Below are 27,325 nucleotides of genomic sequence, written 5' to 3' on the forward strand. Positions count from 1 at the left end.
GGGACGTCAGCGCGGCCGGAAGCTCCCCCGGGCGCCCCGGTTTGGATCCGCCCTCCGGCCCGGGCCCGGGCGGCGCGCGGCGGCGGCAGGGAGGTGAGGGGGTGCGCGGCCGCGGGGGTGCACGGCCGCAGAGGGGCTTCCCCGGCCGTGCGGTGCCCTGGGCAGCCCCGGCTGTGCGGGCCCGTAGCGGCGGTCAGTGCTGAGCGGGCGGTGCCGAGCTCCCCCCTTCGCCGTCCCTCTCTCCCCGCAGCTCCGGCCGCCCGTGGGGAGCCGCCCGTGCTGGAGGTGCATCCCCAGAGCGGGGGGAGATGAGGCCTTTGCTCTGGAGGAGGACGGCGAGGGGCTGCTGCGCTGCGGGCCGGGGTGCCGAGCCCCGGCGATGCACCTCCAGCTCCTCCACCAGCCACCCGCTGCCGGAGGACCCGGGCCAGGAGCCCGCCAAGGGCCAGCGGCGCATGAACCCCCTCAACATCCAGATGCTGTCCAGGACCCTCCACGAGCAGATCTTCCGGGGGGCCCAGGTACGCTACTCGGCGACGGAGATCCAGAGGAGCGTGCAGCACCTGCAACGCCACGACCTGTGGGGCAAGGAGACCTCCACGCTGCCCGACGTGGACCTGCAGCTGCCCCGCATGTACGGGGACAACATCGACGAGCATTTTCGCCTCCTGGCCCAGAAGCAGAGCTTGCCCTACCTGGAGGCGGCCAACGAGCTGCTGCGGTGCGAGCTGCCCCCCGTGCCCGCACGGTGGGCATGGCAGCTCGGATGGACCCGCTACGGCCCCGAGGGGCAAGCGGAAGCCGTCGACTTCCCCGAGGAACGGGCGGTAGTGTTGGACGTGGAGGTGTGCGTGGCTGATGGCCACTGTCCGACGCTCGCCGTGGCGGTCTCACCGCATGCCTGGTGAGATGTGGTGCCGGTGGTGATGCTTGGGGTGGCGGTGGTGGGGGGGACAGCTTCGGGAAGGGTGGGGATGCTCCCGAGCGGAGCCTCTTCCTGCAAACCACCGCCAGCTTGCGGGGAAAACACAGTGAAACCCTGGAGCACAGCTCTGGGATGTGGGATGCTCCCCAGGGTCAGTCACCTCTCTCCCATGGGTGGGATCCTGCTCAGCACCCCACGGCACAGCGGGTCCTTTCGGTCCTGGGAGCCCCTACTTTATTTTTTACGGCTTTTACGGGGTGCTGTGTGTCATCCACAGGTACTCGTGGTGCAGCAAGCGGCTGCTGGAGCAGCGGTACTCCTGGTCCAGCCACCTCACCCTGGCCGACCTCATTCCCCTGGAGAGCCCGGCGGGTGCCGGCTGTGCCGGCAAGCAGGACTGGCCGGAGAGAGTGGTGGTGGGGCACAACGTGGCCTTTGACCGGGCGTTCATCAAGGAGCAGTACCTCATCCAGGTAATCCGCAGTGCCGTCGCTTCATGTGGGCAGCTGCCGTTTGTTACCTGGGCAGTCATGGGCGCTGGCTTTTCAGGGTTATTTTGGCAGATGCCGTTCTGCACAGATACCCCAGGGTTGTGCTTGCTTTGTCCTGCAGAACAGGTTAAGGTTGGATTCCTTTAGAGGGAGGCATTCTTGCACCCTATAAGGTTGCTGGAGGCAGCAGGGTTGTAGCTGGGGATGTGGCAGGAACCTTTAAGCAGCCGGCAGCCTGTGCTGGGGATGCTCTTGGAAGAGGGGTGCTGGGAAGCAAAGCTTTGCCTTGGCAAAAGCAGCCCGAGCAGAGGCCTTGCAGCTCTGTAACGCAGAGCAATGCTTGCTGGCAGCTACAGGACACTTGGCAGCACATTTCTCCACTAGCACATCCCAAACCACCTCTTTCCTGGTGTGTCCCAGGGCTCCCGGGTGCGTTTCCTGGACACCATGAGCATGCACATGGCCATCTCGGGGCTGACGGGCTTCCAGCGCAGCCTCTGGATGGCCGCCAAGCACGGCAAGAGGAAGGGACTGCAGCAGGTCAAGCAGCACATAAAGAAAACGCGCAGCAAAACGGAGGGGCCAGCGGTGAGTAAAGGTGCTGAGCTGCTGGCAGTGGCGTGGGTGGCGGGGGACCGTTTGATCCTGTAATGGGACTGTTTGCTCCCGTAGCGGGACAGTCTGCTCCTGCACTGGCAGAGTAGAAGCTGTTGGAGCAGCTTGGCTGGGTGAAGCTCTCCCAGTGCCTTCCAGAAGAGGTGGCCTTGGTTCAAAATGGAGCAGCGACATCCTTCACCCCTCCTGATCCTGGCCACGGCCGGTCCTTGCCCTGCACTGTCTGACCCCGCTGTTGTTCGCAGGTGACTTCGTGGGACTGGGTGCACGTCAGCAGCATCAACAACCTGGCGGACGTGCACGCGCTGTACGTCGGGGGGGAGCCGCTGGAGAAGGAGGCGCGGGAGCTCTTTGTGAAGGGGACCATGGCCGACGTCAGGAATCACTTCCAGGTGCGGGCGGCGATCCCAACATCCCGATGGGCAGCGGGAGCCAAAGATGGGAGTGGGGTGGGAGTGGCTGCTGGGGTAGTTTCCATTTTGCTGCGCTTTCTTGGGAGGGCTTTGGGTGTGCGTGGGGCTGCGACGTCCCCTATCCTCCCGCAGCCCTGGTGCCTTGCGCCGTGCTGGCAGAGGGGTGGCTGCTTTGCCTGCTCTCACCTGCCTCTGCCCCCAGGACCTGATGTCGTACTGTGCCCGCGATGTCCAGGCCACCCACGAGGTGTTTCAGGAGCAGCTGCCACTCTTCATGGAGAGGTGAGAGCCGCCGAGCTCTGGCCAGTGGTGGCCGAGGGCCTGTGGTCTTGGCTGGCAGTGGGGAGGATTGCGGTCCCTCTGGGGAGGTGGCTCCTCTTGTCCTTGGGGTGGCAGCAGGAGGTTGGGGGGCCCTGAGCCCCATTTCAGGAGGGACCTCAGACCGCTCCTCTGCGCGCAAGAAGGAATAAACGGCAGCGCAGTGTGGCTGGTGGAGGCAAGCAGACTTAATGAGGCAGATCGGAGTGATACAGCTTTGGGGTTAGTGCACAGGATTACTTTTAGAGCAGTGATTTATGTGCAGGATAGGCAGAAGATATAGGAGTCCTTATAGGCTGAAGGAAGGAGCATCGAGGGCTGTGCGAGCCTGCGAAACTCTAGGTGAAGACACGATACTCAAGGCATGTTCGTGTCTGGCATAGTCTGGTGCTTCCAAGGCAAATCCCCTCCAGCAGACATCTAATTCCTTGCTGCTTCGGGCTCTAGGTGCCCGCACCCTGTGACATTTGCAGGGATGCTGGAGATGGGGGTGTCCTACCTGCCAGTCAACGGGAACTGGAAGAGGTACCTGGATGATGCTCAGGGCACCTACGAGGAGCTGCAGAAGGAGATGAAGAAGTCCCTGATGAACCTGGCCAACGATGCCTGCCAGCTGCTGCACAAGGACAGGTAGCCGTGGGCTGGGGGTGCAGGGTCCTGCAGGACTGTCCTGGTTTCAGCTGGGATAGAGTTGATTTTTTCTTCCTGGTAGCTGGCATAGTGCTGTGTTTTGGATTTAGTGTGAGAATAATGTTGATAACACACTGATGTTTTAGTTGTTGCTACGTAGTGCTTACACTGCTCAAGGACTTTTCAGCTTCCCATGCTCTGCCCGGTGCACAAGAAGCTGGGAGGGGGCACAGCCAGGACGGCTGGCCCAGGCTGGCCACGGGGCTATGCCATACCATATGGCCTCATGCTCAGTATATAAACTGGGGGAGTTGTCCGGGGTGCAGCAATCGCTGCTTGGGGATGGGCTGGGCATCAGTCGGCGGGTGGTGAGCAATTGTGTCGTGTATCACCTGCTTTGTATGTTATTATTGTTTTATTTTTATTTTTATTACTACTACTACTACTATTCTATTTCATTTTACTTCAATTATTAAACTGCTCTTATCTCAACCCACAAGTTTTCTGACTTTCACCCTTCCAATTCTCTCCCCCATCCCACTGGGGTGGGGGGAGTGAGCGAGCGGCTGGGTGGTGCTTAGTTGCCAGCTGGGGTTAAACCACGGCCAGATACCGGGTGGTCCGTGGGGGGCTGCGGGCAGGAGCTGGGGATGGAAGCAAGGCTGCGGTGTGACAGTGGTGTGTTGGCAGGTACAAGGATGACCCCTGGCTCTGGGATCTCGAGTGGGACACGCAGGAGTTTAAACAGAAGAAGAATCCGGGGAAGAAGAAGAAGGATCAGAACGGGAACAGCAGAGCCCCTGCGGAGGTGGTGGGCTCTGACGGCTCCGCATGGGAGTGGCAGGAAGGTGAGTGCGGGTGGTCCCTGGGGATGAGGGATGCTCGAGGGACACTCGAGGGACGCCTTCCCATGGGTGCCCAGACGAAGGGACGCGGTTCGTTGGCGCCGGCAGGGTGAAGCATCGCTGGCCTGTGTCCCTGTGCTGGGGCGCCTGGTGGGGGGCTGGCTCGAGGTCCCCGTCCCTTGTGTGGTGGCACAGAGGGCTCTTGGCCAGCCAGTCCTCCTTGCCCCACCAGACCCCGGCCCCCCCAGTGAGGACGAGGAGCTGAAAGCCCCCACGAGCCAAGTCCGCCTGGAGCATCTGAAGGAGACGGTTGCACTGCAACCCAAGAGACTCCAGCACCTGCCAGGCCACCCGGGGTGAGCTGGGGACTCTGGGTGTCCCCAAGGGTTGCCCTGCACTCTCTGACCCGTCCCTGCTGCTCCCCAGCTGGTACCGCAAGCTGTGCCCACGCCTGGAGGAGGCGGGGTGGGTGCCGGGACCCAGCCTCATCAGCCTGCAGATGAGGGTGACCCCAAAGCTGATGCGCCTGGCCTGGGACGGCTTCCCCCTCCATTACTCGGAGAAGCACGGCTGGGGCTACCTGGTGCCGGGGCGGCAGGACAATTTGCCAGCAGCCCCCTCGGAGGCGGAGGGCCCTCCCTGCCCACACAGGTGAGGGGGATGCAGCGGGGTGCCGAGCTGGGGGCTGCCCCATGGAGGGATTCGGGAGCTCCCCGGGACCCTGCCCAGGGGCTGCCCTGGAGCCTCGGTCCCCGTCATGGGTGCGTGAACCCTGCCCTCTGCCCTGCCAGGGTGATCGAGTACCTGTACAGGCAGCACTGCCTGGAGAAAGGTAAGGAGCAGCCGCTGGGGCCGGAGGCCGCTGTGGAGGACGAGCTGCTGGTGATGGATGGCAGCACGATGTGGCAGAAGGTGAAGGAAGGGATGGAGGTGCCCTCGGTGGGAGGGAGACGTGGGGCTGGACTTACTCCCGTGTGCATGTGAAACCAGCCCCGTGTGCGGCTCTAGGGGCTGGAAGTAAGAATTTTCCTCTAATAAGTGCTAAAACACTGGAGAAGTGCTCTTTGACTTGGCTCCCTCCGTGGTCCCTCTGTGCCGCAGGTGGAGGAGCTGAGCGAGCTGGAGGGGGACGTGGAGGAGAAAATGGGCAGAGCAGACGAGAGTCTGATGCAGGTAAAGGGGGTTTCCTGCAGGTTGGGGTGGCGGATCGGTCCCTCTTTCCTCTATTTCCCCCTCCTGCCATGCCCAGGAGCGTTCCCAGCATCACCTCACATCGCTGGTCACAGGAGGAGATGCATGAGCTGTGCGGCCTGGCGGAGGTGGGGAGCCAGCCCTCGTACCACCATGGCAATGGTCCCTACAACGATGTCAACATCCCCGGGTGCTGGTTCTTCAAGCTGCCTCACAAGGCAAGTTGGGTGCTCCTGGGGCTCTTCCCTGGGGCTGTGTCACCCTGCCTGGCCACCCCATGTCCCATCTCCCCTGGTCCTTTGTCCCCTTCCCCATCACCCCTGTGCTGCACCAATCCTGGGACTCCCGTGATCTTGTCCCATGGGATGGGGGTGGGAATGCACCTCTCTGGCTGGGGCAGGAGGGTGGGCAGAGCTTTACTGATGTCGAGCAGTGGCACACTGAGCCCTGGCACCTCTTTTGCTGCTAAAGGACGGGAACGATAACAACGTGGGAAGCCCTTTTGCCAAGGATTTCCTGCCCCGGATGGAGGATGGCACCCTGCGGGCCGCCGTGGGCCGCACCCATGGGACCAGAGCCCTCGAGATTAACAAAATGATCTCGTTTTGGAGGAACGCTCACAAGCGGATCAGGTGAGCCTTCAGCTGAATCGCGACATCTCTGCGGAGGGGCGGGGGCTGTGTTGCAGCCGGGGGAGGTCGTGTGGATGCGGGGGGCTCAGCATCTCCCCTGCCGTGTGTCCCCCCAGTTCCCAGATGGTGGTGTGGCTGAAGAAAGGGGAGCTGCCTCGCGTGGTCACCAGGTACGGGAGGAATGGCCCCAGCTGGGACCACGATCCCACGAGCCTCTCGCAGGATGATGCTCACCCTCCCCTCTGTCCCAGGCACCCCGACTATAATGAGGAGGATGATTACGGAGCCATCCTGCCGCAGGTGGTGACTGCGGGCACCATCACCCGCCGGGCGGTGGAGCCCACGTGGCTGACGGCCAGCAATGCCCGGGTATGGCTGCGATCGGGTCCTCGCGGGGGTGTTTTGGGGCACCCTCTGGGTGTTTTGGACTGGTGGGAGCAGCCTGGGTTGGAAACAGGAGTTGGGGCTGGATGCTGGGGTTTGAGGTGGCAGGGCTGGTGCTGAGGCCCTTCCCTTGCTGATGCGCTTTGACTTTGGGAGAAGGGAAGGAGTCATCAGAGGCTCCTGAGCTTCAAAATTTGGTGAAAGGAGAAGAAAGCGCTGAATCACTGGTTTCTTTCCTTCCCCAAGCTCCTCTTCTTCCATGCTGGAAGAGCCTGGGGGGATTAACCAAGTGAACAATGCCCCACGTGTGCGTTAAACCTGGTTTTGACTTTCAGAGCAAAATTTAGGGGCATGGGGAGCACCGTGCTGGCGTGCCGCAGCTGCGGGAGGAAGGCTGCTCCTGTGCCGCTGAGGATGCAGGAGGTGCAGGGCTTGCACTGAGCTGGCCATCGTGTCCTGCAGGCCGACCGGGTGGGCAGCGAGCTGAAGGCCATGGTCCAGGTGCCGCCTGGCTACTCCCTGGTGGGCGCGGACGTGGATTCCCAGGAGCTCTGGATAGCCGCTGTCCTTGGCGAGGCACACTTCGCCGGCATGCACGGTGAGCCAGGGCTGCGCTGCGGGGGCTGGATTTGCTGGGTAGCGGGGTGACCCCCCCGAGCCCGGTCCCGTATGGTGTCCAACCCCTGCTCCCCACCCGGCAGGCTGCACGGCTTTTGGCTGGATGACTCTGCAGGGGAAGAAGAGCAACGCGACAGACCTGCACAGCAAGACGGCCACCACGGTGGGCATCAGCCGGGAGCACGCCAAAGTCTTCAACTACGGGCGCATCTACGGGGCCGGGCAGCCCTTTGCCGAGCGGCTGCTGATGCAGTTCAACCATCGGCTGACGCAGCAGCAGGCGCGCGAGAAGGCTCAGCAGATGTACGCTGTCACCAAGGGCGTCCGCAGGTGGGTGCTGCCTGGGGAGGCAGGGGGTGAGCAGGGATGGGGATGGTGGCTGTGTCCCACGGGACCTGGGCATGGATCACTCTCCCCTCCAGGTTTCATCTCACTGAGGAGGGCGAGTGGCTGGTGAGGCAGCTGGACCTGGCTGTGGACAGGGCAGAGGACGGATCGGTGTCAACCCAGGATGTCCAGCGTCTCCAGAGAGAAGCCATGAAAAGGTGAGATGCTCCGACCCTGCACGGCTTTGGTGGCATTGGGGTGCGAGGTGGAAGGAGCCGCAGCCCTGTGGGCAGATGAGGGAGACGGGGCTGGATGGTCCTGATCCTCCCTCCCTGCTCCCCCAGGGCTGAGTCCATTTGATCTGGGGGCTCCCAGTCTCTCCCAGTGAGCAGTTAGCAGCAGGAGGCTGCAGGGGCTCGTCCACCTGCCCCAAACCATTTGAGGCTCTCAAACAGGGCTCACAGCCTCATCCCATGCTTACAGCAAATCTGCCCTCTGCCCTGCCAGGTCCCGGAGAAAGAAGAAGTGGGATGTGGTGGAGAACCGAGTGTGGGCTGGAGGCACTGAGTCCGAAATGTTCAACAAGCTGGAGAGCATCGCTTTATCCCCGTCCCCGCAGACCCCGGTGCTGGGCTGTCACATCAGCAGGGCCCTGGAGCCCGCCGTGGCCAAGGGGGAGGTAAGGACAGGGCACTGTGCTGCTGGGCTCTCGGCTTTGCTTGTCTTCTCCGAAATGGCAACCTCAAGTTCAGCCCTTCTTAGATGGTAGAGACCCAGCTGGAGCCTTGAAGAAACCCATTGGCCCTGTTCCTTATCTGCATGCTGTCAAGAAAACCCAACAACCCTGAATTGCACAGGCTTCTCCCAGGAGCTGTCCTGTACTGGGACCAGGCCCGGGACCCCAGTGCTCCCCTAGCATCCGTCTGTGTTTCCTTCCACCAGTTTCTGACCAGCAGAGTGAACTGGGTGGTGCAGAGCTCTGCTGTCGACTACCTGCACCTCATGCTGGTCGCCATGAAGTGGCTCTTCGAGGAGTTCGACATCAACGGGCGCTTCTGCATCAGCATCCATGACGAGGTGCGCTACCTGGTCCAGCAGCAGGATCGCTACCGGGCAGCCCTGGCCCTGCAGATCACCAACCTCCTCACGCGGTGAGATGTGACAGCTGTGGTGCTTCCTGCAAACAAGCTCCAATGCCTCTGGGGTGGGATGGGGCAAGCCCAAGGGACTGGGGTGACCGCAAAGGGGTTAGCTTTGCCCGCAGCAGGCTGGCGCAGAGCAGTTGTCCTCTGCTCAAGGGCAGTGCTGGGGGGGGGTTGTACTTCTTCACGCATGGCTCAGGTGGCTATGAATGGAGCTGGGCTTCAATTTCCAGGGATAATCTGCTGGCGGGAGGTGCATATCATCAGCTTTTGGCTCCTGGAGAGACGGGGACAATTGTTCTGCTCCGCTGGGATGCGAGTGCATCGCCTCCTGCTCCCTTCAGGTCTGCGGCCATCGCGTGGCAGCAGCCCTTGGGCTTGACCGAGCAGCCAGGAGTGTGAAACTGTCCCCATCCCTCGTCCCTGTCCCTTGTCCCTGGTCCCGCCCTGCCTTTAGAGGACAGCAAGGGGCAGGGCTTCTTGTCTCTGCTGCGAGCAGCAGCGCTGTTGCCCCTTCCGCAGCGTGGGGCGTTCCTGCTGCCCCCTGCCCTGTGCAAGATTGAGCTCAGCTTGGAAAACTCCTGGACACCTCAAAGGGCTCCCTTCAGTCTGGCTCCGGCACAGCCAGCTTTGCCAAATCCCCTTCCTGGCGCTGTGGGGTACTGTTTTCTCCTGCGCTGAGGTACAGATACAGCCAACAGCCTCTCCGTGCCGGTGCGGCAGGCGCAGCAGGGGAGAGGCCCTGACGGTTGTGCCTGTGTGCTGGCTCCTGTGAGCGCAGGGCTTCCTGCTGGGAAAATCCAGCATCTGCGCTGCCTGGGAGGATTAGCCAGCAGCGAAGGGCTGGGTTCCTCCTTTCTCCCGAGGAGGCTCAACGTACCGGTCCTCCGTTCCTCCCACGTCCGCTTGAGCGATACTTGACCCTCCTGCTACCCAGTACTTAAAAAGCACCACCTACTTCCAGCCGCTGAGTGACGTGGGTGCAAAGTAACCTGTTGGCGGCGGGCAGCCGATGTTTTGCGATGCTGCCGCTGATGGAAGCCAGCTGTGACGAGGCCAAGGGGGATGCGTAGCAGCGCCTGACCTGGTTTGTTCTTCCAGGTGCATGTTTGCCTACAAACTGGGCCTTCAGGATCTGCCACAGTCAGTGGCTTTCTTCAGCGCAGTGGACGTTGACCAGTGCTTAAGGAAAGAGGTGACCATGAACTGCGCAACGCCATCAAATCCAACCGGGATGGAGAAGAAATACGGCATCCCTCAAGGTGAGCGGTGTCGGTGCAAGCTGACCCCCCTGTAACTCCCTCCGCACAAGGCTCCCCAGCTTTGGCAGAGCACTCAGCCCAAGCGGCCGTTCCCCGAGGGCTCCTCGGTACAGCAGCGGCACCTCTGAGCCTCATCGGCTGCCCCGCAGGGCGCCGGTCACCCTGGCGCCAGCCCCTCTCTCCTGTCTCAATCCCCAAGTCGTTTGTGCTGCTGCTTCCAAATATTTCTGATAGCGATGAGCTGGGCTTGGCTCTGTTATCCCATGCCCACGTTTGCTCTGTGCCCCTCAGAGAGGAGCCCTCCTGTGCACGTTTAACGCAGCCCAGGATTGAATTGATTGAACCTTGGCCATTTTGCCTTCCAGACCCAAAGTTTTCAGCCTTTGGTGCTTTCTCTCCTTCCCTACTCCGCCTTAGCCCAGCACAGCTCTGTTCAGAGAACTGCCTTGGCATTGCTGTGTTCTTCCCCAGCAATCCCACGTCCTGCGGTCATCCCTGGCTGCGCTCAGGGTAACCCTGTAACTGCTGCAAGCAAACATTTAACTCTTGGGTTGGAGCTGCTTTAAACAGCTCCTCCTCCATGTGCAGCAGCATTTTCCCAGATAAGAACCTGCCCTCAGATTTGTTCTCTCAGTCATTGAATACGCCAGACGCACCACCCGTAGGTAACCTTTATTAGTAGTCTTACAGGCAAAGGGTGCTTTTAGCAACAGGATTTGTGGTCTGTGGGCAAAAAGAACAAGGCAAATTAAACAAGTGGAGCGTGTCAGGGTCAGCAAAACCATAACAGCAAAACCAGCCTCGCCAGCAGAAGCCGCCACCTCTCTGCTGCTCAGGAGCTGCACACAGCAGCTAGCTTCAAATCCGAGGCAGAAGAGCTCGTGATTCCAGCTCCCTACTGGTGCTGGTTCCTGCATTCACACCACCACACAAAACAGAAGTTTGAATAAATTGAGGGCTTTTTGTGCTACACGTGCTGAACTAAAGCAAATCATGACCGTCACTCTCTTAGGTTACGCAGTCATGAGTGTACTGCAGGGAACTGATTGTCCCACTCTCTTCCAGGAGAAGCACTGGATATCTATCAGCTAATTGAAATAACCAAAGGTTCGCTGGAGAAGAAATGATGACGCTAGAGTGCCTGACTGACAACTGTCCAGGGAGCGTGCCAGAGCCTGGCTGTCCTTTCGGAAGGTGATCTTTTGGCAGGGACTGATCCTGGTCACTCTGTTTCCTTTTTGCTGGAAGAAGGGATGTTCCTGGGGAAGAAGATTTTGATAGCAGCACATTCAAATAGCAGAGGTGCTTCCAAGGGCAGCAGCCAGCTGTAAACCCTGAGACAGTGGCTTGAGTTGCTGCTTGCACACCCATGGGCACAAAGGAAGAAGTCAGAAGTATTTGGCAAGAGAAACAACAAACCATCATCGCCATACACGCAGTTCTCCAAGACCAAGGCGAGTCTGCCACAGAACGGGCACTGTGGGAGGAGGCAGCAGCGGCAACCCCAGCTTTATTTTTTTCGCTGTCTCTTCTTTTCGGGTTCCTGGTTCTCATCTGTCTGCTCTGCTGTGCTGCTCTGGAGGGGGGAGGGAGACAGTAGCAGTACAGAGTGTGATTGTTTTTGTGTGCTTAGTCTAAGGAATGTTTACCTAAAGCAAGAAACCAGATGTGCAGAACAGGATTTAGCTTTTTTTTCCTCCCTAACAAAATGACCTGAATATGGGACTCCTCTCCCCCACTGAGCCTTTCCCTGTGGACCCCCCCAATTCATGCTAGAACTTAGACCGCAGGTTCTCAATGGCACAGGACAGGGACTGTTTGTGCTGGGTTTTGGCTTGTTGAAACACTCAGGAAAATATGGACAGAAGCACCAATAAAAACCTGGACAATCAGCAAAGTAAGTTGTTTATTTTTTTTTATCCAGCACAGGTTGCGCTACCTTCACCAGCACTATCTAGTAGAGGAGTTGGGTCTGAGGAGAATGATGCCTTGCAGAGTTTGCCCTGCCAGCTGTTTATCTACAGAAGTTAATCTGGATGCAAAACCACTTTGCATCCTGTTGCAAAGGTCTGATCCTGGCCAGCCAGGAGGTCTTGGGAGGTAACGCTGATAGACCGCGCTGCTTGCTGAGGCAAACAAGGCCTTAAGAGCAGCCTCACTTCCCTAAGACTGGAGAGAGAGAATTGGTGCAAGGACGTAAAGGTCACTCACTCAAGGCAGAGGGCTGGAGTGTAGGGGATGTTAGCCAGACTAACTGCTCACTCCTTCGTATCAGCTTAGTATTAAAGCGAGAGCTAACCCAGGGAAGACAAACTGTCCTAATTTCACATATACCTGCACAGTTCACAATACAGTTGGCCTCAAAAGAGGGGGAAGCCTGTTGGCAAAAGCAGCTGAATGAGTTCTGACCTGGTCGTTGTCTGGCTCATTTTCAGCGTTCTCTGTGTTATGCTCCTGCAACGCGCTGTCTAACATGGATGCGTTGATGCGGAAGTCCCGGGAGGTGCTTAGCTTCATATATTGCATCAAGTTCACCTGCAGCAACCAAGGTGAAACCAGGGGGAGAGGACATTATGCCATTAGCATCTTAGTTTAGTTTTTTTACCCTGCCTCATCCTTTGCACAGCACTGGGACTGAGTCCATCACAGTAATAATGCAGGACTGAAGCAAAAGGTAGGTGAAAAAGCACCTGCCCCATGCAATCCAGTGTTTTCCTAAAAGCCAAGCGATTACCAGTTACTCGCACTCTCATGTAGTACCTCATCGTGGTACATTTCTCTCCTGGTTATGAAACAGACTGGGGGAGAGGGGTGAGGGAAGCTGGCATTAGGTGTGTAGGTTTCTGCTCAACCAGAAACCATGGGACGTTAGGTGACAGGCAGTACTGCCGTTGACACCTGCTGTATCAGTGTGACAGCAAGTCAGTAGCGTTGGGCCAGGAGCTTGGGCAAAGGCTGAAAGAGGTGCAAGGTCCTTACACCTCCCTAATTTGAGCATTAATAGAGACTTCCAAAGGCGGACCAGCAATAGCCCTCCACCCTGCCATCAATCCCACTGTTCCAGTGCAGGTCACAGAAGAGCTCTGCTTTACATTACCTTTGATTTCTTGGAGAGGTGGATGAGGAACTTCTCATATTGCTCTATTGCAAAAATCAGGTTTGGGATTGGCTTGGTCTCCCGAAGCACCTTAGCCTGAAATGCAGAAAGGAGCGCGATCGTTCAGATTTGGAAGCGAACAATAACGCTGTAGCACGACATGAAGACCGCAACACTCCCAGTTCAGAAAAGTGTCTCCAGTAGCCTTGCTCCATACCAGTCCTGCCCCAGCAAGCCTTGCCAGCTTTGTTAACGGGTTTTAAATTGACTCCCATGACGGTTCTGCAGTGAGACTCTCCCGTGTGTTGTTTTGTACTCCACCTGCAGTCCACAGCCCTGATATGCCTGACAGCCATCAGAGCAAAACTTCCTCTGCTCCAGCGCTGCAAAGGCATCACAAGCATACGCTTTTGTTGTGGTTTGACCCCAGTCGGGAACTAAGCACCACGCAGCTGCTTGCTCACCCCCCCCTCCGCAGTGGGATGGGGGAGAGGATTGGGAAAAAAAAAAGTAAAACCCGTGGGTTGAGATAAAGACAGTTTAATAGGACAGCAGAGGAAGAGGTAATAATAATAATGATGATGATGATAAAAGAATATACAAAACAAGTGATGCACAGTGCAATTGCTCACCACCCACTGACTGATGCCCAGCCCTTCCCTGAGCAGCGATTGCTGCCCCCGGCCAACTCCCCCCAGTTTATACACTGAGCATGACGCCATATGGTATGGCATAGCCCCGTGGCCAGCCTGGGCCAGCCGTCCTGGCTGTGCCCCCTCCCAGCTTCTTGTGCACCGGGCAGAGCATGGGAAGCTGAAAAGTCCTTGAGCAGTGTAAGCACTACTTGGCAACAACTAAAACATCAGTGTGTTATCAACATTATTCTCACACTAAATCCAAAACACAGCACTATGCCAGCTACTAGGAAGAAAGTTAACTCTATCCCAGCTGAAACCAGGACAGCCTTCCAGGCAATGAGCACATAGCTGTTTCACCACATTTTTGCCCTGTTTATTTACCACCACTGATGTTTGTTCCCCATGGTGACAGAGTGGTAAAAGGACACGGAGGATTTCAGCCCATTTCCATACACTCAGGGAACAGCTAGGAAAATCATGCTTGTGGCTTTTAAACCCTTAACACCACAGGAATTTCTGGGACAATTGACCAGACAGAGGAAACGCTGGTTTGGAGCACAAACAAAGGACATAAAAGGCCAGGAACCTACCTTCCTCCCAACCAAATCATCCAGTCATTCTCAACTGCCTTACTTTAGTGGAATCCACTACTTTATCTTTAAATGTACTGACAAGATTAAGAAACACTTAAACAGAGTTCAGTATTGGTTCCAATAAATTAGCCCATTTCTGTAATTTCATAAGCTCACCCCAAATGATAAAATATCAGACAAGACAGATTATCCAGACTTAACCTTTGTTTCATGTCTGTGAGCTTTTAGGCTGCATTTTGTGAAGGTGCCTTTTTGTTGTTGTTTTATGGCTGTTTTTTATTTGTTTGTTTGGGTTTTTTTTAGACTTTTCTCTGGAGTTAGGGTAGACTAAATTTGATTTTTACTTAAAGGCCCAAATAACAATTTGTCATTGGTGATCTATAAGAAGCCACCAGGTAACATGAGCCTTGAGGCATGTTCCCAAGTTCAAATACGGCCCATGTCCTAATAGACAGTGAGTCAACCTTACCATGACTGTGGAGATTGCAGCAGCAGCATCCTCTTTCTTCTTCTTTTTCTTCTCTTCTGCAAAGCTTAAGCTCTCACTGTGGATATTCTGAAGAAGGATGGCAAAAGATGTGGCGTAAGCAGGGAAGAAAGGCCAGCTAAGTAAGGCCAGAGCAGTCTTTGCTCTGGCCAGCTAACACATTACCAGCTAGATGACAGAAAGGTAGTGATACAGGAGGGATGGAATTGGGGTAATCTCAAAAAAAAAAAAAAGGAAAGAAAAACTAATTTCGTAATTTATACATTCAGAAATACGTATGCGTGAGAAGTCCCCAGGAGTGATAGCTATGCATACCGCTACACCTTCCCCAATATGCCACGTCTGTTGTACAATTCCCGTGGTCCTCACTCCAGCACCCAATTCCTCTCCAAGCAGCTCAATCCCATCTTCGGCACTGCAGTCTTTGGCACCCACATTACTTTACACTGTGATGACTGCAGTGTTGTTGACCTTTATTTGGCATTGTGGTTAACAGCAGTATTAATCTCATCCAAAAAAACCCACATGAACAGAGGGAAAAAAAAAAACCCAACTGAAAACCAGCTCCCCAAAACACTCTTCCTTCCCTGCTCAAGCAGAAATCAGCGTGCTCGGTCCCAATGGTGCTGAAATGTCTTATACTATTATTTGACATAGTAAAGCTTGAACTATGAGAAACTCAAGTCATTAAGAAGATTAATAATCCCCAAAGGTGTCCATGTACTGCAGCTGATACACCACTCAGCATCAGATAGACTGACTGTGATTTTGCCAGTTAATTTAGGCCTTACCTGTACATAAGTAATGAATGAGTAACACTGTGGGGTCAAATGGGAACCTGAGAGCTTCACCTGCAAAGAAGCAGAGAGGTCGGTGTTACTCCTAACTCAAGGCGATGAGCCATTTCCTCCAGCAATTCGCTCACACTCACCAGCTTTTCCAGCCTTCCTGGAATCGTATTTGAGGTACTGCGACAAGCTTGGATATACTGCAAGGAAAACATGAGAGAGTTTCTTCTAGGTACGCTGTTCCCATCCTGCAACCTGTACTTCCAGGCAGGGCTCAAAGCAGCTCATCCAATGGCACGGTGGGGAGGGCAGGATTTGCAAGAACTATCCTCCCCAGTGGCTTGCTATATCCCAAACACCAAGTCTGCATTCCAGAGCTGTGAGAGAGCTCAGGGGTATTCATCGCCTTGTCTCAAACTAGCTCCACAGGCCTGTTTTCATGGCCCAGTTCCCCCAGCTCTGATGCTTCAAGCCTTAGATGCACATGAGTGGCAAGGGCAGGACTGCCGAGCACTGCGAGAACACCGCTGGTGCTGTTCGTTGTGGCACACAGCTGCGTACAGAGGAACCTACAAGATACACTGGAAAAAGCCACTCCAAGCCATGCACAGGCAAATTCAGCTGGAGAGAGGCTTTCCTTTACCTCCACTGGTACAACTATCACTGCTCAGGAAGGTCAAGAAATTGAGGGCATGAAAGGCAACAGAATAAGGACTCAGCTCCTGCAAGGGATCAACAGCCCAGTCCTGAGGGTAGCTGCTGTCAGGGGTCACTGTGAGCTTGCTGTAGCAGATGGGGAAAAAGTTTTCAGATCCTAGCCAGCCCACTGTCAGCAGAGCAGCACTCACATGTTTGATGAGGGAGGTGAGAATTGCATATGTCTTGCTGAGGCTTCTCAGCAGCGTGTCCACACAGCTCCCTGCAGGGAGTGCTGTCTGTACCAGCTCATGATAAACTGTCAGCAGAGTTCCCAGCTGCAGAATTACACCTTTCTCCAGAGCCTGGGTTTGGTTTGATGCCTGAGAGGAGTCTTCTAGAATAGAAAGATGAATGTGTGTCTAATGAATCCAATTATGCAGGTGGGAGGCACAAAAGACCACCTTTGTGTCTGGTGCACAAGGCACCTGTGTGGCACAGGGAAAACAATCACTGGAGGGATTTTGTGACAACATTATCTTACATTGTTCACGTGGAACCAGCTCGAGGGAGAGTTTAACCAGCCCTCAGATGATGCTACCTCAAAATCCCAAAGTATCTTTTTGCTTTCTATCTTCACCTGTTTTTGGCAAAGGTGTAACAGTAAGAAGTGGACCACTTTTACTACCTGATGTGTCCGATCCCAGACTGGTGAGTTTCTTGATAAGCCAATCCACCTCTTCAAGGACCTTATCCGCCTGACCCAGAACCAGCAGCTAAGACAGAAACACCAATAACAAACCATGTTTTTGGAGGAGTTTGAGACACCAGGAATCTACAGCCACTTGTAGCAGAGTAGCCCTGGACACTACAGGTTGTTCCATACACGCTGTTTTGACTCACACAGACAGTAGGGGCTGCAGTCTTGGCATTCACTATGGCGAAATGGGACCGACTCTCCACTTCTACGTCCTAGTTGGAGGAGAGAAAACAAATTCTGGTGAGTAAAACTTTAGCTACTGTCACATGAGTGCATTTCTGGCGCAAACTAATTCTGCCCTGACAGCACTAAGTGATGAAGAGTTAGGCTGCTTCTGCATCATACCTGATCTATGTCTCCCAGGCAAGCGTGGATGTCTTGTGCGAGTTCACGCAGCAGACTGACAGGACTCTTGTACAGAACATGGAGACTGAAGAGCAGAGACAGCAAACCCTTGCAGCAAGCGATATCCTCTGTGGGGAAGGGAAAAGAAAACAACACATTACCAGGTGCAGAGCTCCCCTAGCTCTTTAGGCATATCAGACACCCAGTGAGGGAAAGTCTCAGATTCAGCATGGATTTAACAGTCTGCATTCCCAGAAACGATACACAGTAGGTGAAAATCCTATCAAAACACCACAGTTACAAAAGCAGAGTTTACAACATTAGGCATCACATATAATACTGCAAGAGGCAGTATGGCACACTGGAGCCATCAGCTCATAGAAAAATGATGACCAGAAGCACTGAGGAAGTGCAATACAAACTCTGGCAAGAGTAATACCTTTCCAAAGTATAAACCCAGATTTGAGCAACAGATGTGCTAAATAACAAGGAAGAAAAGTCAAGTAAGTGGGTTCTCTTTCTTCAGCAATGCTAATATTTAGAGATGGAGTTTCTTCCCTAATAACCACAATGTCATGGCAATCTGCCACAGAATGGGACGTGAATATAATCTGTAACAAAGAGGTAAAAATAGGACAGACAACAGCAGAGCATCTAAGGGTCTAATATCAGACCAGACACATCACATCTAAACATGCTCCCCAAAGCTTACTTACCGAGAGCATTTTCTTTGCAAATTTTGACTGTCCAAGTCAGGAATTGAAGGAACTGCATAAAGAGAGAAAAGATATTACGGCTTTGAAACAGAATTCAAAGCACAAAACTAACAATTAAAAAAAAAGCCAACCCAAAAAAAACCAGCAAAGGGAGACCAGCAGAGTCCCCTTCTGGCAGAAAGGCACCTAGCCATGCTGTGTGAAGTTCCACAAGGGACACTTAACCTACTAAGAAGTGAAAAGCTGAGATCCAGAACGAGGGAATGGCTATACATTCTCTTGGACAGAGTAACAGCTCCATTTAATTTAAGGTAAATGATGACTCCAGACTTCTGGCACACGTTGAGTGCAGTCCCTAGCTTGTAAAAATGGGACACCTCTAGTCCACTTTAGAAAATGCCTCTTTGCATGGAAGGAATTAGGCACTCAGCCAGTTTGGACTGGTCATAAGTCTGCTGGCCTTTTTTGGCTCTGTTCCCATGTGGAAGCCATACCACTTCTAGGCTCCGTTAGGAGTCCCTGCTCAGGCAAACAATTCATTCAGACTCCAGCTGCCCAAAGGCAGGATTAGAATGTGCAGGAGCAGGGTGGGAAGATAACTTGTTCTTAACTATCCTTGCAGGCGTTTGACAGGAGTGTGCTTGATAACGTAACAAAACTGTCACTTTGACACGGTGTGGTCTGCAGGAGAAGGCAGAACATGCACACATCTCAAAGCCCTCAGATGTCAACCAAGTCTGATAATCTTCTTCCCACACCTACGGCTACTACACACATCCCTGCCACCCGGTGAAGGTTGTAAAGTACCTGCTGAGAGGCTGGATCCAGGAGTTTGGACAAAGTGGAGAGAACTGTGATGAGTGACTGCGTTTCCTTGGAGTTGAAGTCATCTTCAGCACTGCTGAACTGGTTCACCAGGGACCTCTGATCATGGGAAGGAAAGAGGGTGCATGCTTGTTGCAGAGCCATTTTAAGAAGCAAATAACCAGAAGCTGCAGCAGATAAAGGAATCAGCAACAAGGAGAATCACAAAGAATATAAAGAGAGGGCTCTTCTAAAGAGCAAGTGCTGTTTTGAGTGCTTACATAGAGGCCCACATATGATTGAGTGTGATTTTTATGATACTGCACTGAAGGACCTTATAGGTCTGTAAATACACGTACACTTCAATCCAGCTCTGCACAGCGCCCTGAAGAAGGTTTCCTTAGGGATCAGAAACTTTTCTGAACTGCCAGTGAATCAGTGTCACAGTGGCTATGACATACTCAATCCTGTGGTCAAGTAACAGAGAGCTAGCAGTGTTTTCTGCCAGAATTACCAGTGCTTTGGAACACTTGCAGCACACAGTGGTACTTACCTGAAACTGTCGGATCTGGAAGGCAGCTTTCTCTGTGACATTAATATCCGTTTCTTCTGCGTCACCATCAGTAATATCTGGCAGAGACAGAGAGGTGCAGAAAAAAGCTAAATGCCAAGAGCAGAATACAGGATTTATTTCCAAAAGTGGGAAAGACTGCAACGGCTCACAGCTAGAGGAGGAATACAGACTGCAAAACCATGGTGAGCACAAAAATGTGTTAAAGGCAAACTTCAAATAGACGAATGCTATATCAAACCTCAGCTATCCTCTGCTGACAGACTGAGAGCTCTACAAAAGCAGGTAAGATATATCTGGAACTTGCCTCTGGCATGAAAATCAATGCTACTAAGCCCACCTTGTTACTGAGAGACAAGGACCAGACCCCTCTCTCTACTTATGGATAAAGGGCACTGGGCCCCTAACTGCCCACACATGGGCTGGAACACAAAGCCTGGAAACCAGAGCAGAATTGTACCATGTGCCTACCCAGGGCTTGTAGAAACTGGGGTATCCTGGCAGTGTACAGCTGCTGCACCGTGTTGAAGATCCGCAACAAACCTTCCAAGCACAGGAGTGAAATGCTTTTGCCCTTCTTCTTCCCTGACTCCTCAACGACGGTGGGAATTGAAGTGTACCTCCAAAGCAGAACCCTAGGGGACAGGAGATGAGTTAACATCACATGCTCCAGTAAAGCTGGTTGCACGGTGCAAGAACTAGAACAGAGCTAATCACAGATTCTGCTCTTAGGATCATATTTTTAATATAATTAAATTGGAAGGTCTTTTTCCTATAGGAAAGTGGAGAGAGAAGAGATCCATTTTTAAGAAGATCTTGTTTCAATGTCAGCAAAACAGCTACTGCATTCTTCCTGCACAGCTAAATAATTTAATTCTTTCCAGGTGCCAAGGGACCTTCCAATCCCATTTCAAGTCCATCTTTATAGACTAATTTCTTCCACCTGGCTTTCCTTCTGTCTCAGACTACCCAATCACTGACCACTGGTGTCAAATCTGTCAGTGACAAAAAGAGCTTTTTCTCTTGGCAGTTTGAATCTGTGAAATGTCAGATATCTCTACAGGGCTCTATATAAATAAAATCAGGAAGGTAAAGGCAGGCAAAGCAAAGTGAAAAGCTTTGAAGAAAGCAAAATTGTTTGGCCCAAAGGAGACTGTTCTATTTGTAGGCAAACATCTTTTTCCTGCTCCCCTAAGCCCACTTCTTCCCTTTTTTGTTCCCTCTCCTTTCTTCTCATTAGTTCTGTTGCCTGCACAGATGATCTTATTCTATTTCAATGTCCAATCACGCAAAACATGTAGCTCACATGTAGTCCTAATGACTGCAACAAAAATAGCCTCTATTATTTGGGGCAAGACACAAAACGGGCATTATTCATGGCAGGAGTAATTTGCATTTTGTGCTCTTTGCTGACTGGGATCTGAAAAGACCCCATGCAGATATGACCTAGATCCCAAAAGACATTTAGATGCTTAACATTCTTGGATTTCCAAAGGATTAGACGCATGAATGTCTTCAAGCATCTTGCAAAAGTCCTAAACAAATGTTTTCTAAAGCTTGTGTCCCTCTTACATCTCTTTTATACTGTAGCTAGAAGTGAATTTTAACTTCATTGCATCCCAGAGGCCTCAAGAATCCAGCCTGTAACCATCCTACCTCCTCTGTGACAATGAGTGATGAGCCAAAAGTCAGAAAGAGGCTGAAAATGAGAGTTTGATGGTGTTTGGTTCTTCCAGGCCAAGTACCATTATTAGAGCTGTATCACTTACTCTGGCACAGAAACTGTAGTGCCTCCACTTGATTTCTCAGGAGCAAAGAAAGGCAATGATCTCAACCCAGTAATAATAACTGTTTGAAACAGTTACAGTCTGCATTCTTCTTTCAAAACGCTACCTGAGAATCAAAAATCCCCAAAATGCATTGCTGCTTTTTAGGGCTGATGTCTTCATGTGTCACAGTGACTCACCGCGTGATTTTGCAGAGGTTCTGAAACATCTTCTCAGGATTTTGCCCGTCTGGTCCATCAGTTTGTCCTGTCTCCTCCAGCTGCTGCACCTTCTGCAGAGCTACACTGACAGCATAGCGCAGGAACTCTGTGCTGGAGCGCAGAACTGCTAGGCTCTCCTCATGGGTTTGGGCATTGTCCCTAAAGAATCAAGAGCACTGTCAGAGAATTGAGGATGCGCTGAAAAAGCACAGAAGTGGCCTATGAGATTTAAAATCTAAATATGCATTTACAAATACAATCACCAGCTGAATTCAGGGTGGAAAAGACCCTTTCTTTTGGTAGCCTGTAGTGAACACTGGGAGGATACAGTTCCACCAGCCTTTCCAAATACACTAACAGCCATGGTTTGAATTGATGTCTGGCTCTGTTCCATAGAGGACTGGAGCTCAAACACTGGAGTTTGTTGCCTGAGGAATGGCCCAGGACTGGAAGAGCAGAGACTCTCCGAGGTCTTACAAGTCATAAGCGAGGTCCAGGAAACCTGGTTTGGCAATACCAGAAGTTGCACAGCTATGGTTCCTGCCTGGACTATGATGCTCTCCAGACAACAAGTGCTGTTACCATGAATGCTTTGTACAGAAATGAAAATGCCTGTACTGTGTAAGCAGTCCGCAAGACAGCCAGCATGCAGACACCACAAAAGCAGCTTGTGAATAGGCCTTAAAGCTTCTCCAGATATGACAGCTTCTTACCTGAACAGAGCTGTGAGCAGAGTAGATACAAAACCCATGGACAGGAAGCTCCGTGCAGTTTTGTTGCCCAAGGTAGATTTGTTCTTTCCAGCTTTCTCCTTCAGGATTTCAGAAAGTTTGTTGTAACATGTAAACAAGCCTAGGATATCCTCAAACTTGTTCTTACTGCAATAAAGTAGCAGAAAGCATTAATGCAGAAAATCCAGTCTTATGGTTTCCCATTTGAAGCTTCAGCTGCCAAATCACACAATGACACTTTCTAAATGATAAAACCATGACATACGACATCTCCCCACCTCCCTAACAGTGTATTTCTCATCCATTCCTCCTTGACTTGCTCTTCTACAAAATGTCACATCCCATCTCCCACAACACACGACATTCAAAAGGAAGATGCTCCCCAAGGTTCTGTGAATATCTGTGCCACGAGGCGCACACACTCAGAAAGCATCATTCTGATTCTGTGTTGGCACTATCATCCTGTGCTTGCAATGAGTCTGTGTCCTGTACTCCGAAGAGCTAGGCACAGCATAGCACAGCTAGCGCTGGAGGGTAAGATTTGATGTTTTACCTGAAATTCCCTATGTTGAAATTGTACTCAATCAGGACCTCACAAATTCCCATCACCTGGATGGCATAGATGTTATTCTTTACACCGACACCAGAAGACAGAGAAAAATCTGCTGATTTATCCTAAGAGGTAAAGGAAACAAGTGAAAAATCTTTTCAAAACCTGACAAGAACTCAGCGTCTTCTTCCACTGAGTCAAACTGAGAATCTGATTTACCAGTTCAAAGTCTTCCAACTCGCTCTTGATCATGCGTCGTGTGACAGATTCTAGCATATCTTCAAAGTTTTCCTGAAATCCCACATCCTCCTCCTCATCGTCATCTTCAGCTCCTTGGCATAGCTGCACAGTGCTCTTGTACCAGGCGAGACAGTGTTGGATACAGCAGAGCAGATGGGCCTGAAGTAAGAGCCACACAGTCACACTCAGCCTTGTAGTTGGAGGTCACCGATGGAAGTGGACACAGGCCAGGCTATTTATAGTTGGATGCAAAGAGCCATAGCTGCCCACAGAGGTTCATGTGAGTCTCAAGAATATGCCTCATTCCCAGAATGAGGGGATCTGTAACCCTACACACAACTACCCAGTTCTAGCTTCAGACAATGTTGTCTGCCTGAGCTTGCCTAAATGGGATGTAAAGACTTAACTCCCACTGCTCCCTCAACCCAGCCACCTCAACTGCTGAAGGAGATAGAAAGGGAATTTCCAAAAGGGCTCTCACTCTAGCTGAAGTGTCTGCTCCCTTCCTGGGTGTGCTACTACAGCACAGCATGGAAACTTCCTTAGGGGAAAACAAAGTGATTAATTTGAATTTGTTCCCTTGGAAATCCAATGAATTGTTGAGGTCTCACCTCCAACAATTTCAAAGGAGCGAAACCAAAAGGCAGATTCTTCCCCCTGCTACACACACACTGCAAGACTATTTTATGTGGAATTAAGTTGAAGGAGGGAAAAAAAACCCAGGGTGAGCTCAACAGAGAATAACAGAACTATGCTGTTCCTACAGCATTTTTCACACAGGTCCCCAGGACACTTTGCTTGGAAGCTTTAATAGATAGCCTGAGGCAGGGGTGAGATGCCCAGCTCTATTGCCTTTAAAAGAATTGTTCCAGGCTAGAAGAGGCTGAAGAAACACAAGGTATTCAGCTCATGTAGCAGCACAACTAAAATGCTATGGAACACACGAACTTGCAGCTGTGGCCAGCCAGTATAGCTCTTACCAGTGGTTCCTGCAGAAAGATTTGATCTCCTTGAGCCATAATGCATCCCTCAAGTTTCAGTGGAGGCAGGAGGTCTTGCTGGGGCAAGTAATACTGCTTTATCTGTCATAGAAAACAAGAAATAAAAATAACCAGTTACTTGGTAACTGAGCCTCTTAGGTTGTTTGAAAACCGAATACGATAATCTTTGTACTCCGCTCTACAGAGCAAAAACTAGCACTATGATGATGGGACTGCATGTGTATGTGAACCACATCACCTGCTCCATTAGTAATTAAAATCCCCTCCTGACTTGCTCACGTACCTCTCAGCCAGGACATGTCACTGCCCTCAAACAAGTTTATCTGACCAGTTGGTGTTGTGTTGCCTCCACGTGCAACATCACTTGCACTTCACCTGCAGTGCTACTCATCCTTTAAACAGTGAGGAAAAGTAACTGCTCGTGCTGCCAGTCACCCGTACGGAATGCTTGGTCCTGCTATGGCACCCAGCTTCCTGGCCCAAGGCTGCAGACAGTTATGGAGGCTACACTTGGCACTAAAACAAATCCATGAGAGACCATGCTTGCACCAATTCCTGGCTGTTTGGCACACCACAGGAAGGAGATAGGCTCTGAGTACTGATATAGGATCAGAACCAAATATGGAAAGTTATATATAAAACGATGCTATAAAATTTTATATATTTACACCAAGTTCCCATTAAGTGCCCTCTGCTACCCAAAAGCTGCCTTGGCTCTGCTCATGTTCCCTTCTCAGACCCTATACTGTCATGGGAAAGCTGGAATTAGTCAGCATGAACTCTATGGATGATTAAAGGAAAGAAAATTACTTGTCTCAAAGAAAGCACAGCCTGTCCAATGGATTGAAGAAATGTGATTGTCTTGTTGCCATAAGCAACACTGTTGGGGGATGAGTTAATCCTCCTAGATCCTACACGGACTTGGGTATTCTCCCGATGGGAAGACAGCAATAATAATTACTGTGTCAGTGCACATCCTTGGGGAAGTATGGGAGGGTAACCGCTGTGCACTGCTAAGGAACAGAGAGTGCACAAAGCACTTCTCTGGGCATCAGACTTCTCACGGCGTTTCAGAACTGAAGGGTTGGAAAGAGCTTCAAGAGATCCTTTTTCTTCCACCCTGTGACGGGATATGAACCAGTCTCCAGACATTTACATAGTCTGCTCTCTCAATATAGCAGGGATTTGAACACCTCCTCAGAGAAGTGCCGCAGCACTTAAACATGTTTCCAGTGTAAGGGAGAAGTATTTTCCCAATATTTAACCTGAACTGCTTGCTGTACTGGTTGCAGCGCAGAATTCTTAGGGTCACTGCAGCCACGCCACAGAGCAGTACTTTACCTGGGACAAGAGCGTTTCCATTATAGAGCTGGCCAGCTGGGAGTTCCTGCGAAGGACATCATAAAACCCCTGAAGACAGGAAGGAAGGACAAGTTGGCTTACACAACAAAAAAAATGAACTATATCCATAGTAAGTTGATGTCATACAACAGCAATGGCCCGTTGGCACCACAAGGAACCATGAGGAAGTAACAATGTGCTCAGTGTAAAACCCCATACCTGGCAAAGCAAAGGCACCACAGAAAGAAGGTATGAATCAGAAAGAGTATGAATTTCCTCACAGGGGCCCTCTCACAAGCTGTATCTCCCTAGCAGTGGTGGCATCAAGCCCAGAGTGACTTTCACTGCTATTTAACACTAGCACTAGATCCAACTTCAAACTGTGAAATCCTGCTTCAAAGGCAAAACAAGCCAGTGGGGAATCTGTAGGAGGCAAAAAATCCTTCAGAGAAAACTCAGTGGATGGATAAAGCAAGCACATGTCTTATAGCAATATTGATGAACACACACAAAACTTGCGGCTCACCAAAGGTCAGTCCAACCAAGCCAAGAAGGAAACAAAATCTCAGACCTGAAGAGTTTTCCTTTTCTCAAGCTGGTACGTCAGGAGCTAAGATATGCACCCAAAAATGGCTCTCTATATTAGGCCATTTGCCAAAAGAAATCTAAGGGGCAGACAAGCCTTTATAGAAAGTTGCAAAAGGAAGAGAAGACAAGACAGATCTCTGATGCAGTCTCTAAGGAAGTTTCCCCATGCTCTCCAGTCAGGGTTTTCTTTGGAGCCCATGATTAACTCCCAGCAACACCGCTTCTACCCAGTGCCTGTCATAACACTGCTCCCCACTGGGCATCAAATGTGCTTCCCATTTCCTCGGTCACACCACAGGAAGAGAGACACTGACGTATTTTTGCTCTTAAGCAATGTATGAGATGAGGAAGATACATCAATGTATCTTTGGGCTTATAATGGTCCAAAATAAAAAGAAGCAGAAGGATTGAAAAAAAAAATATAATCCTTGGTACATGTGTCCCATGAAGAACATAACTGAGATGATGGGTTGTTTTCCACAATAATGTGATCATTATTTACTGGGAGCTACAGCAGAACCAGACTACAGAAGAGCTAGTGGCTGTTTAAAAGGAGATTGAAGAAACTGTGTTTACCTCGTATAACATGAGTCGAACATCCGCTTGCTGGCTCAAACATCGCCTCAGGCTCCCCAGGATTTCAAGGCAGAAGGCCTCATTAGCTGCAGAATTATAGCAGGCATGAACATCTGCCTGGACCTGAGAGGGAATATTAGTCACGTTATACTGGTTACAATTCTCAAATATCACAACACAGAAGCAAGGTGATAAGGGGCCTGGCCCCTAAACAATCACTGAAATAGTCCTTAGTGTGCTGCCAGACTCTTTATCATCATCATGGAGCAGTGTAAATGCTCCCCAGAATATTGGTGCTGTAAGAGAGAATGACTCTGGAAAGCAACATCCCTAGGCCAGCTTCTCTTTGCACATTGCATTTCCCAAAGCTTTCCTTCCAGGACTAATCCTTCCTGAAGTTATATTTCCATTTTGGCGAAACACTCCACCCTTGAGTTGTTTCAAACAGTGCATATTAGACATGAGACTGTCTCATATGTCCACACCAGGGACTGCAGAACAGCACTTACCTGAGTGGCACCAATGGCCTGGCTGCACTGGGAAGAGGACAAGCTGCCCAGAACCTTAAAATTTCTTAACAGAAGCAAAAAGCCAGCAACCGCAGCTTTACGAGCATCGAGCTGCCTGTGAGTCAGGGGGAAAAAAGAGAAGCATAAGGAAAAATGGAGGCAAGAAGCTCAGAAATAAATACAAGATCAACTCAGCAATGAAAAAAGGGTCCAGAAATACAGTGACTGGACCCAGCGGAACTGTATTCCCCAAGAGGGCAGCACAGTCCCAAGCAGTTAAGAACTTGGCAGTTTGCTGGGAGCTCCCTTGCTCTACATTCTCACAACATTCAATTTCCTTTCTCTCCTTGCAATACTCACACTGAGGGAGAGCCCCAGGCCAAGGCCCAAGCATTAAATGTCCCCTGAAAACTGGAATGGGAGAGTCTCACAGAGCTCAGAGTTGGAAAATTCCTCACAAAAAGCTGGCGTTTTGCTTTGCTCACCAAAACCCTGGGTCTTTCCCGAAACCCAGTCCCTTGCCTTGAATAATAATCCTAAATTATGAATTCTGTATTCATAACCAGGCAGCCAC

At 51.7% G+C, this 27,325-nt stretch overlaps 2 protein-coding genes across 3 annotated transcripts in view; one reads left to right on the top strand and one right to left on the bottom strand.

The window, feature by feature from the left end:
* Positions 1-11,684, top strand: POLG (DNA polymerase gamma, catalytic subunit). Its single transcript, XM_087744143.1, has 23 exons — positions 1-93; positions 251-904; positions 1,203-1,398; positions 1,837-2,004; positions 2,277-2,423; positions 2,647-2,726; positions 3,210-3,392; positions 4,083-4,240; positions 4,470-4,593; positions 4,664-4,888; positions 5,029-5,149; positions 5,339-5,410; positions 5,524-5,646; positions 5,900-6,060; positions 6,177-6,230; positions 6,312-6,429; positions 6,907-7,042; positions 7,146-7,392; positions 7,485-7,607; positions 7,897-8,068; positions 8,332-8,540; positions 9,633-9,793; positions 10,859-11,684. Exons 2-23 carry the CDS (start codon positions 309-311, stop codon positions 10,918-10,920), a joined length of 3,636 nt encoding a protein of 1,211 aa, XP_087600269.1. The 5' UTR covers positions 1-93; positions 251-308; the 3' UTR covers positions 10,921-11,684.
* Positions 11,232-27,325, bottom strand: part of FANCI (FA complementation group I) — a 24,992-nt gene continuing 8,898 nt past the window's right edge. For both annotated transcript variants that reach the window (XM_087744140.1, XM_087744141.1), the window contains exons 16-37: positions 26,752-26,866; positions 26,243-26,365; positions 25,079-25,147; positions 23,717-23,818; positions 22,716-22,895; positions 22,500-22,621; positions 21,929-22,093; positions 21,195-21,374; positions 19,700-19,863; positions 19,211-19,287; positions 18,661-18,777; positions 17,854-17,905; positions 17,138-17,265; positions 16,936-17,004; positions 16,721-16,808; positions 16,245-16,429; positions 15,540-15,596; positions 15,400-15,459; positions 14,591-14,677; positions 12,891-12,986; positions 12,203-12,328; positions 11,232-11,369 (exon numbers count right to left, since the gene is read on the bottom strand). In XM_087744140.1, the coding sequence (XP_087600266.1) occupies positions 11,304-11,369; positions 12,203-12,328; positions 12,891-12,986; positions 14,591-14,677; positions 15,400-15,459; positions 15,540-15,596; positions 16,245-16,429; positions 16,721-16,808; positions 16,936-17,004; positions 17,138-17,265; positions 17,854-17,905; positions 18,661-18,777; positions 19,211-19,287; positions 19,700-19,863; positions 21,195-21,374; positions 21,929-22,093; positions 22,500-22,621; positions 22,716-22,895; positions 23,717-23,818; positions 25,079-25,147; positions 26,243-26,365; positions 26,752-26,866 (2,428 nt within the window). In that variant the 3' untranslated portion in view covers positions 11,232-11,303. The remainder of the gene's footprint in view (positions 11,370-12,202; positions 12,329-12,890; positions 12,987-14,590; positions 14,678-15,399; positions 15,460-15,539; positions 15,597-16,244; positions 16,430-16,720; positions 16,809-16,935; positions 17,005-17,137; positions 17,266-17,853; positions 17,906-18,660; positions 18,778-19,210; positions 19,288-19,699; positions 19,864-21,194; positions 21,375-21,928; positions 22,094-22,499; positions 22,622-22,715; positions 22,896-23,716; positions 23,819-25,078; positions 25,148-26,242; positions 26,366-26,751; positions 26,867-27,325) is intronic.

The sequence above is a fragment of the Nipponia nippon genome, unplaced genomic scaffold (genome assembly GCF_047370975.1).
Source record: "Nipponia nippon isolate SJK-2023a ecotype South Korea unplaced genomic scaffold, ASM4737097v1 scaffold_9, whole genome shotgun sequence".
Taxonomy (NCBI): Eukaryota; Metazoa; Chordata; class Aves; order Pelecaniformes; family Threskiornithidae; genus Nipponia; species Nipponia nippon.